Source organism: Homalodisca vitripennis, chromosome 2 (genome assembly GCF_021130785.1).
Source record: "Homalodisca vitripennis isolate AUS2020 chromosome 2, UT_GWSS_2.1, whole genome shotgun sequence".
NCBI classification, from domain to species: Eukaryota; Metazoa; Arthropoda; class Insecta; order Hemiptera; family Cicadellidae; genus Homalodisca; species Homalodisca vitripennis.
The window spans coordinates 1,613,394-1,630,043 of NC_060208.1; the positions used below are offsets into that span (position 1 = coordinate 1,613,394).

Here is a 16,650-nt window from a genome sequence, read left to right on the forward strand (position 1 = left end):
GTAGGATACAAAAACTCATGACATGCAACAACACGCAATAGCCGTCTATTTGGTGTTAATACAGCGAACTTGTCGTAATGGAAAACATTCATGACATGCAACAAAACATATTATCTGTCTGTTCGGAGCGACTACAGCAAACTTGTAGGATACAAAAACTCATGACATGCAACAACACGCAATAGCCGTCTATTTGGTGTTAATACAGCGAACTTGTCGTAATGGAAAACATTAATGACATGCAACAAAACATATTATCTGTCTGTTCGGAGCGACTACAGCAAACTTGTAGGATACAAAAACTCATGACATGCAACAACACGCAATAGCCGTCTATTTGGTGTTAATACAGCGAACTTGTCGTAATGGAAAACATTCATGACATGCAACAAAACATATTATCTGTCTGTTCGGAGCGACTACAGCAAACTTGTAGGATACAAAAACTCATGACATGCAATAACACGCAATAGCCGTCTATTTGGTGTTAATACAGCGAACTTGTCGTAATGGAAAACATTAATGACATGCAACAAAACATATTATCAGTCTGTTCGGAGCGACTACAGCAAACTTGTAGGATACAAAAACTCATGACATGCAACAACACGCAATAGCCGTCTATTTGGTGTTAATACAGCGAACTTGTCGTAATGGAAAACATTCATGACATGCAACAAAACATATTATCTGTCTGTTCGGAGCGACTACAGCAAACTTGTAGGATACAAAAACTCATGACATGCAACAACACGCAATAGCCGTCTATTTGGTGTTAATACAGCGAACTTGTCGTAATGGAAAACATTCATGACATGCAACAAAACATATTATCTGTCTGTTCGGAGCGACTACAGCAAACTTGTAGGATACAAAAACTCATGACATGCAACAACACGCAATAGCCGTCTATTTGGTGTTAATACAGCGAACTTGTCGTAATGGAAAACATTCATGACATGCAACAAAACATATTATCTGTCTGTTCGGAGCGACTACAGCAAACTTGTAGGATACAAAAACTCATGACATGCAACAACACGCAATAGCCGTCTATTTGGTGTTAATACAGCGAACTTGTCGTAATGGAAAACATTCATGACATGCAACAAAACATATTATCTGTCTGTTCGGAGCGACTACAGCAAACTTGTAGGATACAAAAACTCATGACATGCAACAACACGCAATAGCCGTCTATTTGGTGTTAATACAGCGAACTTGTCGTAATGGAAAACATTCATGACATGCAACAAAACATATTATCTGTCTGTTCGGAGCGACTACAGCAAACTTGTAGGATACAAAAACTCATGACATGCAACAACACGCAATAGCCGTCTATTTGGTGTTAATACAGCGAACTTGTCGTAATGGAAAACATTCATGACATGCAACAAAACATATTATCTGTCTGTTCGGAGCGACTACAGCAAACTTGTAGGATACAAAAACTCATGACATGCAATAACACGCAATAGCCGTCTATTTGGTGTTAATACAGCGAACTTGTCGTAATGGAAAACATTAATGACATGCAACAAAACATATTATCTGTCTGTTCGGAGCGACTACAGCAAACTTGTAGGATACAAAAACTCATGACATGCAACAACACGCAATAGCCGTCTATTTGGTGTTAATACAGCGAACTTGTCGTAATGGAAAACATTCATGACATGCAACAAAACATATTATCTGTCTGTTCGGAGCGACTACAGCAAACTTGTAGGATACAAAAACTCATGACATGCAACAACACGCAATAGCCGTCTATTTGGTGTTAATACAGCGAACTTGTCGTAATGGAAAACATTCATGACATGCAACAAAACATATTATCTGTCTGTTCGGAGCGACTACAGCAAACTTGTAGGATACAAAAACTCATGACATGCAACAACACGCAATAGCCGTCTATTTGGTGTTAATACAGCGAACTTGTCGTAATGGAAAACATTCATGACATGCAACAAAACATATTATCTGTCTGTTCGGAGCGACTACAGCAAACTTGTAGGATACAAAAACTCATGACATGCAACAACACGCAATAGCCGTCTATTTGGTGTTAATACAGCGAACTTGTCGTAATGGAAAACATTCATGACATGCAACAAAACATATTATCTGTCTGTTCGGAGCGACTACAGCAAACTTGTAGGATACAAAAACTCATGACATGCAATAACACGCAATAGCCGTCTATTTGGTGTTAATACAGCGAACTTGTCGTAATGGAAAACATTAAGAGGAGGCGGTACCCCAGAAAAATATTTTTTTCACATTTTTTTTTTATTTTTTTAAAATGTTAAGCGGCTTTTTCTGCACACAATGATATATAATACATGTATATTTGAAAAATTGTAAACCTACAGAAAAAAAGTTTTAAAATATGCTTACATCATGTTTCAGGAAGAAATTTGTGACAGCGCTTGCGTTTATTCACACATGTACTATTATACATATGACCTTTTATTTTTGTGTGCTATAATTTGCTTTTGTTGTGTTGGCAGGCCTGAACTAACTTCTATTTCATCAGCTTTGAGTTCTGCTTCTGACTTTATACTGTTTGTTTATTGTTTTGCTTAGTGTTTTGGTGCTTTGTGAAGTGATATAGTGAGTGTTAGTTAGTAATTTATATTTATTATTGCTAACAAGATTGTTTATGTATAAATATGCCTCGTGTTAAAAGTAGTTATGCTAAACCCCGTAAAGGAGTTGGTGGTAGGAAAAGAAAACCAGCCAGTCCTAACCCTAATGAGATGTCAAAAGATGAGTCTACCCCTAGGCCTGAAATGTCAACACAATCTCAGTCAAGCTCTTCAAAGAAAATAAACATAGATAAGTATGAGATGTTTTAATTGTGATGAAAACTATGACAATGAAATTATTAACATGCAAATTTTATCAGATCAACTTTTTAGTTCATCACTTTGTAAAAATTGCAAGAAAAGTGGTTTACAAGTGCGTGCTGCTCAACATTTTGGCCTGGCTTTTGAGATGGAGATTTATTGTTGCCATTGTAAATATGTACATAAATTTTAATAGTTCTAGGAATATTAATTTAGAAAAAAAGACTCTATTTGATGTAAATATTAGACTAGTGTATGGACTGAGGTCTATCGGGAAAGGTATGGCTGCAGGCAAAATGTTATGTGGCGTAATGAATCTTCCGCAACCTCCAACAAAACCGTTTCGATATAATAATTTTTAAAAGACAAGGCTAAACAGGTAATGGATGAATCCATGAAAACTGCTGTGGATGAGGCTGTTGAGGAAAATAAAACCTTAGGTAAGAACGAACGCGACTTAAAAGTAGGTATTGATGGCACTTGGCAACGGCGTGGCTTTAGCTCTCTAAACGGAATTGTTACTTGTACAAGTGTTGACACAGGAAAAGTTATGGACATAGAAGTGTTATCTAAATTTTGTAATTGTTTGGACAAACAACAACATGAGGCTATTTGTTCGGCAAATTATCAAGGCTCGAGCGGAGGTATGGAGTCAGCTGGAGCCTTAGCTATTTTTCACCGATCAGTAAATAAGTATAATGTTAGGTACTTAGAGTATTTAGGTGATGGAGATACAAATAGTTTCAAAACTATTGCAGACAGTAAACCTTATGGTGAAGTGGAAATACAGAAACTGGAGTGTATAGGCCATATTCAAAAGAGAATGGGGTCTAGGCTAAGGAAACTAAAAAGAGACTCAAAAGGCGTAACACTTTCTGATGGCGGCAAACTAGGTGGAAAGAATAGACTAACAGATGGCATAATTGATCAATTGCAAACCTATTATGGAAATGCTATTAGGAAAAATACTGATAACCTACAGAACATGAAGGCAGCGGTTTGGGCCATATATTTTCATAAACTTTCGACGGACGACAATCCTCAGCATGGCCTTTGCCCGTCAGGAGAAAATACATGGTGTAAATACAACAAGGCAAAGCACACTAAAGAGCCATATTCTCATAAGAACAGCATTCCTTCAGCTATAATGTTAGCCTTGAAACCAATCTTTCAGGCTTTAGCAAATCCTGACCTTCTTCGAAAATGTTTACACGGTAAGACGCAGAATGTCAATGAAAGCATCAATAATGTCATCTGGTCTAGAGTGCCAAAAAAAGATTTTGTGACATTGAAACACACTTGAGTTTGGTGCTTATGATGCTATTTCTACTTTTAATGATGGCAACATAGCAAAATGCAAAATGCTTAGAGCAGTAGGCATTGAACCTTGCAAGAGGACAATTGACGCAATGAAAAGTTTTGACTACGAGCGAGTGCGACGAGCAAATTGTGCGATAAGTGACTTTCAAAGACAAGCAAGGAGACAAACCAGGAATTTAAAAAGAAGGATTGAGGAGGATTTTGAAGAGGAGCCTGCATATGATCCAGGAATGCACTAATGCTACGGTAAATAAATTGCATGTTTTTTTCTATAATTTTGTTATTGTTTACTCTATTTGTGGCTGGGTATAAGTTCTATTTCATAATTTTCTCTGTTATTTCTCTTATAAATGTATTCTAAACTCAAAAATGTTTGAAATAATATAGCCTAATTTAATTTTTTTTTGTATTATCTTTCACTCCGTTATGACTATAGGCCTAACCCGCATCGCGTTACTTTTGATATACAAATTTTCCAATATAGATTAATTCTAAATATTAAAAGCATATATAGCCTATTCTATTAATATAAAGATCACATTTAATTATAAAAACCAATTACATTATCATATATAGGTTAAAAAATATTATATATAACATAGCTAAATAGGTCATTATATTCGTTTTTTTTTGCGATTTTCCCCGCAAAATTTACTTTTTTACAGTTTTTGCACACAAAGGTACACGTTTCTCAGAAACTACTTGGACAATCAACTTGAAACTTTTACACACATTTATATAGGTATTTTGGCACCTACTGAGTTTTTTTGAGATGCCTCCTATTATAATTAGGTACCTAAAAAAAAATATTCTAAATTCCAAGTTTGATATTTCAATATGGGTTTGAAAAAAAAATCATTAAAAAATTTATTTTTTAAGATACAAGCACCAAAAAAACTCAGTAGTTGCTTAAATACCTATATATGTTGTATAAAAAAATTTCCACCCCCCCCCCCCCCCACCCCCCCCCCCCCCCACCCCCCCCCCCCCCCACCCCCCCCCCCCCCCACCCCCCCCCCCCCCCACCCCCCCCCCCCCCCAACGCCATATTGCAACCATAAATGAGATGTTGACATTTTTCACGATTGTACCTAATGATGCCCACATTATGTGGACCAAAATTAAAGCCTTGTAGCCTAAACTGTATTTTTAAATAAACAAGCATGCATAGTCAGACGGATAAAAAAGCATTTCTGAAATATTGATCATACGGCCGTCATGGATACCTGAATAAGTTGAGTAATTGTTTTGTTATTATTTGATACTTTGGTGTTTACCATCCACGTAAGAAAGTAACATATTTGCTGGTGTTTTTTTTTTGTAAGCACAATATAAAACCAATTATACTTTTTTATCATCTTTGTACATATGCTAAAACTTGATTTCTCTTACCCATTTGTGATCAGACCCTCTAGAATTTGATTATGTTGCTTGAATAGCGTGAAGGCACATCACTTGGCACTTTCTTCGGTGTTAACCGAAGGTGCTGCAAAAAAATACATATTTGAAAATACTTTCTGACCAAAACCACTGATCTACAAAAGTAATTTTCTCTCAAGGAAGGAACTTGGCAAATTCAAATAATCAATAATATAGAATGATTCATATTTACTTTACAAAGTGTAAACCATTTCTTTCTTGCAGATGATGTTGAAGGATGCACCTACAACTATGAGTGTCCTGAGGACTCCGCCTGTATCAACAGGGTATGTGAAGATTCCTTGTTTTGGGCATTTTGTCCAGGATTAACGCGCCACTTGCCAGATGTTCAACCATATCCCGTACTGTTCCTGCAAGCCTGGCTTCTCAGGCAACCCCTTCACTGGCTGTCAGAGAGGTTCGTGATATCATCTATTTGTACATTGCAATAAGTGGAAATTATGAGAGAAAGGGATGTAGGAAAGTAATTATAAGAGGGGCACTAGTATCCACAGTAGTGATAATTTTCAATTCACCCGAACTGAATCACCTTACGAACCACTAGACTGCGCACATCCTCTGCAGATTTGAAGCCCATAATCTCTCCAAATACTGGCTACCTTTTAAAGCCTAATCGTGATTTCTCCAAGAAGCCGAAATGTAAAACTCAAGTTTGCCATTAACTGTTATCATTTTACGATTGGAATTGTGCCTTTAGAATGGTGATCGAGCTTTGAGGCAAATTAATCGTGCCCCCAGCAAATTAGCCGTTCTTTTAAGGCAAGTAATTGTGCTAAGAGCCAATTAATTGTGCCCCGAACCAATTGATCGTGCTCTGAGCTAATTAAATAATAAATTAAATCAATAGAAATGTCTTTATTGGTCGAGGGTTCATCTAAGTACAAACTCTGCTTTTCATGACAACCTCCTGTCAAAGTGTACAAAATGCATTATACGTAGATCACACAATAATAAAATAACGAGTAACATTTATCAATTAAATATGCCTGGTAACACTGTTCTTAAATTTTTAAGAGGCTGAGGTTTTTTATTGCAGTGGGCAGAGCATTATATTTTTTTTGTTTTTTGTTTAAAGTGTCTAAATGCCTTTTTCCCTGTCTCCTGAACTTGTCCTTGGTAGGTTTGATAGACCATCATTCGAGTACAGCGATCGTTACTAGAATCAAGTAATCGTGTAGGTAGGAGATGTTACTGGCCCGAAGTTGTATTATTTAGACAGAACCTTAATTACCGGATATCACGATTTTGTATTTATCAGCACGCAAACCAACGACACCGGAATTCCATTGACCCTCCTGAGTTTCAATAACATGTAGTATTAACTACTTTTTAAAATTATATTTACTAACCATTTCATTTTAATATATAATTTTAATTTCAAAACCACTTATTGTCATTTACTGATAGCAGCAGCTTGGTGTCAACAACCACAATCAAATAACGTACTATCTATGTTACCCAAGTGTAATCTTGTTATTGTAACCATGTTATCGTAATAATAACAACTAATAAGTGCACTTCTTGCGAATTTTACCAATTTAGTCCGTCATCAGATGTATATATGTATGTCCTGAGCCAAGTGATCGTGCCCGGACACAAATGACCGTGTCCTGAGCCATGTGATCGTGTCCGGAGCCAAATGGCCGTTTTCTTGAGCCAAGTGATCGTGCCCGGACACAAATGACCGTGTCCTGAGCCATGTGATCGTGCCGGGAGCCAAATGGCCGTGTCCTGAGCCAAGTGATCGTGTCCGGACACAAATAAACGTGTCTTGAGCCAAGTGATCATATCCCCGAGAAAAGTACTATCAGTAGTTATAAAGTGTAGGTTCTGGGACAGGACCTTTGACCCCTGTTATCTCTCTGCGGGGGGTCCTTATCAGTGATAACCTTTGACATTTCCGCATATTTTAAGATAAGCACGTGCCAGATAACCTTGACCCCAATTAAAAAGCAATTGACCTCAATTAAATAACAATTAGATAAGCCCGCGAGATCGCTACTATTGTTTTACGTTTCGTTATCGGCACGCGCCGGTTCGTATCGCGAATTCTTCACCTCTAGGTCATTGAAGTTGATATTATTGTTTACTTTCATCCCACTTTGGCGGAGAAAAAAACATTAAAATGTCAGAAGAACAAAGAAAAGCTTACAATTTAAGAGTTTTGAGAAATAGGTATCAAATATTCTACGAGAGACGTGAAGGTGAACGAATTCAGAGCTCTTTCGTTTCATCTTCGACTTGGACGTGGGGTGATTCAAAATATTACAAAGCACAGGTTTCACGTCCAACGGATACAAACAACTGCGTACAAGACTCTCAAGTTTCAAGTAGTGGCAGCTAGCTCTAAGGATGAAGATTTGAGACCGGTTACAACTTTTCATAAAACTTATAATTGAGAGTAATAAAAATTTTGTGAAAGATTTACTAGTAAAAAAAAAAAATAATTTTATAATTTTTGTGTTAATGCCTTAATAAAGTTAGAAGAGAGTTTCAGAAGATGATTGGTACAATTCATTCGTAAACTTCAAATTGCAGAGAAAGAAAAAAAGATTGTTGAAGATTTACTAGTAAAACAATTTTATGTATATATATATATATATATATATATATATATATATATATATATATATATATATAAGTAGATAGTAATATGGGGTTCCTGGCGCACTTTCGGAGCCGACCGAAAAGCAATGTAAAATACTGTTCAATGTACCATAAAGGAAGCTGAGAAATAACACAGCAAATCTCAATGAAAAATTAACCGAATCTACAGTCGTTCGTCTCCAAAAGCGATCGGTACATTACTATCTACTCTGTGGAATGAAAAATTAACCAAATCTACAGCTGTTTGCTTCTACTTTCTTAAGCTGTGCTTTGTAAAATGTTGTCAAATCTGCTACGAATAAAGGATTTATCTTAATAAAATTTAATCAATTTAAAACATTTTTACTAAAAACATACTGTAACTTTAATAAAAAACTTTTCTACTAAATAAACAACATGAACTCACCAAGCTCTCTTCAGTTTCTAGCATTTCAAAAACTTACAAAGAAAGACAATTTTAACGAGTTCAACGAATTACCAAAACATTTTAAAGAACAGTTGATACTTTCCTTAAATGATACAGAATTCAAAGAACTTGTAAAGTCTTTTGCAGAAAAAACGTCTAATGGAGTGTTTTACTATCGGCAAAAAACTAAAAAAGTAAGGGAATTACATATTTAATATAATTACGAAAGATATTGAAAAGAAAGTAAAAAATAAACAAACAGAGAGTTTTCATCGTTTTTTTATGACATTTTTCCCATATTATACGTTCTTTCAAGATAATCAAGACTTAATTGATGAATTTCTTAGGAATTTTTGTGAGTATCAAGATTTATCAACACAATTCATTAAAGAGCATTATAGAATTTTTCTTATAGAATATAGCCACATTTTGTGTGAAACAAAAGGTATTACTGTAGATAATATTCCATGTGATTCCTATGAAGAAAGACACCAACTATGGTTATCAAAACAGTACTATGACGTGGGGAGGGACTGCAAGTTTTAGAGTTAAGACTTTATTCTACAAAGTTAATTGTTATAATTTCTTTATCTTTTATAGTCTTCTTTCCAGTAACAATCAAGTGTAATTTTTCATTTTTGTTTAATTCTTTAATCTTTTTCTCATCCAAAACAGTCAAAAATCTGTTCGGCAAGTGTACTTTACAATCTTCCAACTCGGCAATTATTGTAAACCCGAATTTATCTTTCATTTTCTCCAAATTCAAGATTCTATGTTTCTTCCTTTCTTCCAATTCATTTAACTTCTTATACTCTTTAAACTTACATTCTCCAATATCATTTAACTCCTTCAAGAACTCCATTTAAATAGAAAAAATTTAAAGACGGAAAAAATGAAATTCGCTAACCTTCACTCGAGAAGTCGGGGAGAATGTGAGTAAAACCGCATTCTTTTCAAGAGGTTCTTCGTTTAATTTCTCCAAATGTACTATAAAATCATCGAGGATTTCTGGTTCAAAATCATAAACAAATTCAACATCCAGATAATGAAAAAATACAGGTAATATCTTTTCATAATAAACGTGTGTATCGATACCTACAAACCTAATGTATTCTTTGAAAAGGAAAATAATTTTGTCAATGGTTCCAAGAGATAAGTAAAAATTTTTATTCTGTTTTCTAAATTCTGTAACAAATTTTGTTTGCTTCTTGTCTCCATATTGCAATTTTTGTAAGCAGGTTATTCAAATGTGTTAATTTATTTCGAAATTTCTTAGGTTTTAGGTCTTTCTAACAAAATTAAATTACAACCTCTACAAACTAAATATCTTTTATCGATAATTTCTCCTCTATTAGAACACTTGTAACAGTTGGCATTATACTCTTCCATTTAAACAAAAAGATTTTTTTATAAATGGAGATTATGGAACTAAGTCTGCCGAGATATAAATTTTTCAGCGCAAATGTTTTGTGTTTACATTTCTACAACAGAGATAAATAGAAATAATTTCATTCTATTGTACAACTATTTAGGATATTATGTGTACGATTATAAAGATTATTACGGGAGAAATCGGGATTTTTCAGTGGCGAAAAGAGTATATTTTTGAAATATTAGAAGGAATGAAAGAGAATAATATGAACATCATTAACTACTGAATTTCTCTAATATCGTTCTTAATCACATCATAGGCTAAAAATTTCTCAGAGACAACAACAACATAACAAATCGCGTTTGTAACAGCTTTTTGAAAATCCATATTGATAATTATATCGTTCTTTGAACCAGAAATATTTGTCAAACTCTTTGTTGTATCAATGACATAAATAGGTCTATTCGCTAAAAATTCTTTAGGATTGTAATACATTTCCTTATTATTACAGTAAACTTTCTTAAAATCTTGATACATCTGATACATGATTCTGAAAAGACCTCCGGAAATGTTTAAATTTTGTAATTCATCTGGATAATAAGAACCGTTCAATTTTACTCTGATATTTTTTACATCCAAACTATCAAACTTTGAAGGATTTTTTTCTTGATTATTCTGTCTATCTGTTTGAAAACCTATGATAACGAACTTGGGATTGAAGATATTTCTATAAATATTTGTGATATCGAACGAATAAGTTGTTCCGGAAATACCTTTTTGTTCAATACATTGCCAATCTAGAAAATTAAACATAATGTTTTGACTTTTTGTAATTTCATCAATCAACCTAATTTTACTCGTGGTTTTATAATCAATCATTGGAACTCTAATAAAAAAATCTGTAATTGTTATTTTTCCATCAACAGGCATAACATTTCCAGTTGCAGTCTTCAGAATCACATCATCGTCTTCTGCTCTTATAAAACTTAGATAAAATCCTCCTTTATAGATCGGAATAGTAACATTTTCAAAAAATCCTAATCCAAAATGAGATAAATTTCCAGCTGCTTCAAAAACACCAAATTTAAAATCTGATTCAAAGCCATTAGAAGTTTGAGAAATAACATCACTTTTTGAATACGAAATAGTTCCTTTAATCGTGCTTAATTGGCCACAGTTTTCGACTTCTTCTATCAATTTATTGTGTTTTCTTACTTCAATCTTAGAAAATAAAAACGGTATAAAATTATCGATTAATCTAACATTATCAGTTCCAAGATATGCTTGACCATCTTGTTTTGTTAAAGTTCCAGAAATATAAAACTGGAAGTTAGACGAGCAAAAGTTATCTCCAAAATCAATATTAAACTCAGTTCTTTTATTCGGTTCATTCAAATGTTGTTTACTAATTGGATAGAAATTTTTAAACTCCGCCCTTTCAATATCACTAGCATATTTTCTGTAGTCCGCCATTTAATAAGAGAAAATTTAGAAATTTTAAAACATCGTGTATCATTTTTTCATCGATCTAATGTACGTTTTTATAAGAAAAGATATAAATTTTAGTAAAATAATTAAAAAGATTAGAGTCATTTTTAATGATCTACTTCGTCATATTCAGGATTCTCTTCCTTAAATTTTGCGATCTCGGTCACATATTTCAATAAAATCTGCACAGGATAGTAACCGCTATCTATAATATTATTCCAATCAACTGTATCTTTATTTTCATCCAAAAACTTTATACTCAAGTGTTGATAGAGACAAAGAACAGACATATGATCTTTTAATTGATAATGTATATTTTCTTGAATGAACTCTGATGATAAAGTTTGATATTTAGCAATGTTATACCAATTCAATTTGTTTTACGTATAATCTCATCATATCTTCGGATAATTCATATTTTTGAGAAATGTCATCCCAATGTTCTTTTTTCAAATCTCTTTCGTGTTGCATGATAAAAAGATCGAAAGCACTGTAATGTCCCGCCATCTCTATTTATTAAGAAAAAATTTCAAAATCAAGTTTTTATAAATTGGCTCTTTTTGCGTTACATTCAGCACATTTTCCAGAAATTCTCTTAACTCCATTGATGTTTGCATAGTATTTTATATCATTTGTTGCAGTTTTCTCTTTACATCTCACACAATATATGAGCGCCATTTATATAAGGAAAATTAGTCATCATAGCCGCCTAATCCATTAAATCTGTTATCAATATTTTCAAAAGTTTTATTAACATCTTCTTTAAATTTATTAAAGTTTTCTTCTAGTTTATTTACTTTATCGAGATATAAAGAGTATCGATCTTCTATTCTTTTAAGTAATTCATTATTATGTGTTACATTCTCATTGAAACGTGTACTAAAATCTTTAAAAAAGTTTACTTTCTCATTGAAATGTGTATCAAAATCTTCCAGAATTTTGTTAATTACTTCACCAACTAATACATTAACAGTATTTTTATATATATCAAAGTTTTCTTCTAGTTTATTTACTTTATCAAGTAATTCACCAACTTCGTCTACTGATCTTCTATTTCTGGCTTCTAACTTGTCATAGACTTCTGTTGTAAAATCTTTAACATGCTGTTTTATGATTCTCATAATTTTGTTTTAGTTCATTAAACATTTTAATAGGATCTTCTAATTGAATCATTACAACAACATCAAATGGATTAATTCCTTTACTAACACCGCTAATTCTTTTTTCCTTTAAAATCTAAGGCATTTTTAACATTCGGATCATGTAAATCAACAATATCGATGTTTTCTGATAATTTTAGAGGTTTTAAAATTTGTTCTTTAACAACAACATCATGTTTGTCAATACCAGGTCGAACACCGACAATTCTTTTCTTATTAGCCAAACTAACATAATTCTTTTCAACTTTGATTGCTTCAGTAATTTCATCAGCTTTTTCGATGTGAGACATTAAATTGGTAAATAATTTTTTTACACCATCATCAACTTCTTTTTCCAATGTTTTTATTTTATCAGCAACTTCATTTGAACTCATGAAAATTTGCAAGTTTGTTATCATATTCTGCTTTAAAATCTTCAATCTCGACAGCAAACATATCTGAATCTGGAAGGTTTTGTAATAAATTTTCTAACTTGTTATCAAACTCATTTCTCAAACTATCAAAATTGAAACTATTATCTACATTTTGAATAATTTGTGTTCCAAATACGTCAAAAATATTTTGTGAATCCATATTTATTAAGTAATAATTTGTTAACAACTTCTTTAAAATCTTTACCAGTACTCAGTTCATTCAAAACAAAAACACATAAATGACCACAAATTGGGGGATCTTTATAGTCTTGAATCTGAGAATCATTGTAGTAGACGCTTGATTTTTTCAAATATTTGATCAATTCTATAGGTGGTTTGTCCTCAATTCTTCCATACGAATCAAAATAACATGCATTCTTATCATTTTTATAATAACAAATCCAATGCGTTCCACTTCCCATAATCGAGTCTAAATTCACAATTCCACATTCAAATTTCTTAACTTTTTCAGGTAATGTATCTCTCATGAAGATTCCTCTAAAATGTTTAATATTTTTGCAGATTTCTTCCAATTCCCCGAATGTTAAAGGTTTAAATTTTTTTTTCAATGTTTGATTTCACGTAATTCAAAGTTTTTTCATCTAATCCAGATCCTGTAACATCTTCCAACTCTTTATCTAACCAATTTAAAATGTTTCGAACAATAGGAATCACATCCTTTTTAACGATTGGAGCAGCTTTACGAACATAAGGAACAACATTTTTAACAACTGGAATATTTTCTCCAAAATCTAATAAATCTTTCAAAAGTCCACCATTTTTAAGTTCTTTCAACTGATTATAAGAAAAATTCTATTCTGGTTCCTTTATTGTTTTTCTTATGTTTTTCGAGTTTATTGTATTGTCTATTTGTTAAAAATATCTTATCTTCGCCATTTTTTAGTTGATCTATTTTAAATTGAATACTAACGGGTATTTTCTTCTTAAAAGCGGATTTTATTTTTTCTTTCTGATTTTTGCTGAAGTTTACGTTCACCTCCATTTATATAGTTAAAATTTCAAGTTCTCTTCGATTCCCATTCCTAGTTTTCTCTTCAAAAACATTGCTCCAGCTGTTGGAAGCGCAACAAATCTTTCACCTAAACTAGCATCTTTTGATAAAAATCTATCCATTGCCTTATCTTGCAAAACTTTATCTGCGATATGTCTGGAATTTGTGTCTCTATGTTTTGCATAAAAAATATCGTGTTCCATAGCAGCTTGATCTAATTTATTTATACCAGGATCTCCTCTTTTTAGTCTTTTTTCGAGTTTTGTGCCAGGCCCCAGATACTGATAAGTTGGTACGTGTAATTCAAAAGGTAAATTGTTGATAAAATCATTCAAAAGTCCACTACCCTCAATCATAGATGAACTTATTGCCGGCAAAACTCGTTTTAAATATTTAATTCCATCAGGTTTTTCAATCATTTCATCAAGTTTGTTCGAAATAAAATCTTTAATCGCTTTCTTTTCGTTCAAAAAAATTGTTGTTTCCAGCCTTTTCTTGAGCATAAATATAATTAATAATTCCATCGAGTTTTGTCAAATCGTCGATATATCTGTATTCAATCTTATTATCACTGTATTTTCTCACACGCCTGATCCTTCGATTCTTTTTTCCCAAATTGGTTTAATCAAATTGAGATATTTTTTACCTTTACTTGACTTTGGTTTCTTAGTTGATGGATCATTATTTTTGTAAATTGAATCAGATTTCCATAAAATTTCAGTATACTTTTTCAAGTCTTCTTCAGAATATAAACCGTCTTTTGGAAACATCAGTGCCTGTTAATAATCTCCATAAACCTTGAGTTCCTTCATATGTTTTTTCATTAATAATGATATCATTATGCTCAAAATTCACGGGCAAATTTCCAATCATAAAACTTTTCTTTTTTCTGTCCCAATACAAACCAAATTTATCATCCTTTGCTCTAGGAAGAAATTTTTTACCAATTTCACCAATTATTATATCCGTTGTTCCAGGACTTATTGGTTCAACTATGGTAGAGTCTTCAATGATTCGAGGTCTAAATGGTGTTGAAGATGGTAATTTTGGCAATTCAAACTCAGATTCTGGTATCGAAATATCAGCAAATTGTCGTACAACTGGAACCAAATTCATCAAATTTTGATTATCGCTTAAAACATTTTCAATTTTGCCCTCAACATTTTTTATTGCAGATGTTACAGGTTGATTAATTTTTTGAATAAATTCTTGTTCTTTTTCATCAATTCGAATCTGTTCTTTAAATTCTTTGATTAATTTCTTTTCTATTTGATCAAGTTTTTTTGCTTCTTCTGAAGTTACGTTCGCCATTTATTTAGGAAAATTTTGAAACTTAAACGTGGAACGTGGAAACGTGAACACGAAACGTGAACACGGAACGTAAAACGTGAACACGGAACGTAAAACGTGAACGTGGAACGTGGAAACGTGAACACGAAACATGAAAACGAGAACACGAAACGTGAACACGGAACGTAAAACGTGAACGTGGAACGTGGAAACGTGAACACGAAACGAGAACACGGAACGTAAAACGTGAACGTGGAACGTGGAAACGTGAACACGAAACGAGAACACGAAACGTGGAACGTAAAACGTGAACGTGAAAACATGAACGTGAAACATGAACGTGAAACATGAACGTGAACGTGGAACGTGAACGTAAAAACATGAAAACAACTAGATTATCACACGTTTATATTGGAAAATTTATTCAAATATTTGCCATTTTTAGGCTTCAAAGTTAGATTAATAGTTAAAAATCCGTAGTCTTCCTTCCAAATTTTATCACATAACTCAATAAAGTGGTTAAAACTCATATCAGATCCCACATAATTGTTGTAAATCTTTCTCGAATAGTGATCGTCTTGCTTAAAAACACACAACATTTTTTCTAATAACTTGTTTATCAACCTTTGAAAAGCATTGAGAAAGATAGATACAAGAGATATTTTTGTGACGAGACATTACGAAATATTCCTTGATAACGTCCTGATTTTCCAAAATACAATCATCAAAAACGATTAACGAATTGGGTTTACATTCGCTTAACGGAACTATGTCCTCAGAAGCATTATAAAAATGTGATATTTTTTTGTTTAAGTTTTTCTCAATATTTTCAAATCTTTCTTGTAATTTTTTATAGGCGTCTTGTTCTAAAGATTTACTAAAAACATACAAATTGGAATAAGGAATCAACCTATTGTAGATAAAATTCAATAATAAAGTTTGTTTTTTTTTCCACATCCACTTGAACCAACAATTAACAATCTGATTGGTTGATCTTTCTTATTTTCTTCAAACGTTTGAAGTTTTATCTGATCTTTTTGCTTTAAAAATTTCTCCATTTAAATAGAAGATTTTCATCTTGAAGCAACGCTTGCGAAAATGAAGCTGTTCAAGTTGACTTCAGAAAGCTCTAAATTAGTTTTAAACTTGGAACATCCTATACACTTAGAGGAAGAATCAAATTATTTTATCGGTTTTAAGCGGTTTTTATTCTGACAATTTTGTAATAAATATTAGTGAAAGTTCTCCTTATTGTATAGGATTTAGTGAGAAGAACATAACAAAATA

The 16,650-nt window shown here is 32.8% G+C and overlaps 1 protein-coding gene across 1 annotated transcript in view; it reads left to right on the forward strand.

Annotated features, from left to right (window-relative positions):
- The first annotated feature begins 5,932 nt into the window (after positions 1–5,932).
- Positions 5,933–16,650, forward strand: part of LOC124353471 (hepatic lectin-like) — a 45,390-nt gene continuing 34,672 nt past the window's right edge. The window contains exon 1 of the mRNA XM_046803314.1: positions 5,933–6,012. Within this exon, the coding sequence (XP_046659270.1) occupies positions 5,940–6,012 (73 nt within the window). The 5' untranslated portion in view covers positions 5,933–5,939. The remainder of the gene's footprint in view (positions 6,013–16,650) is intronic.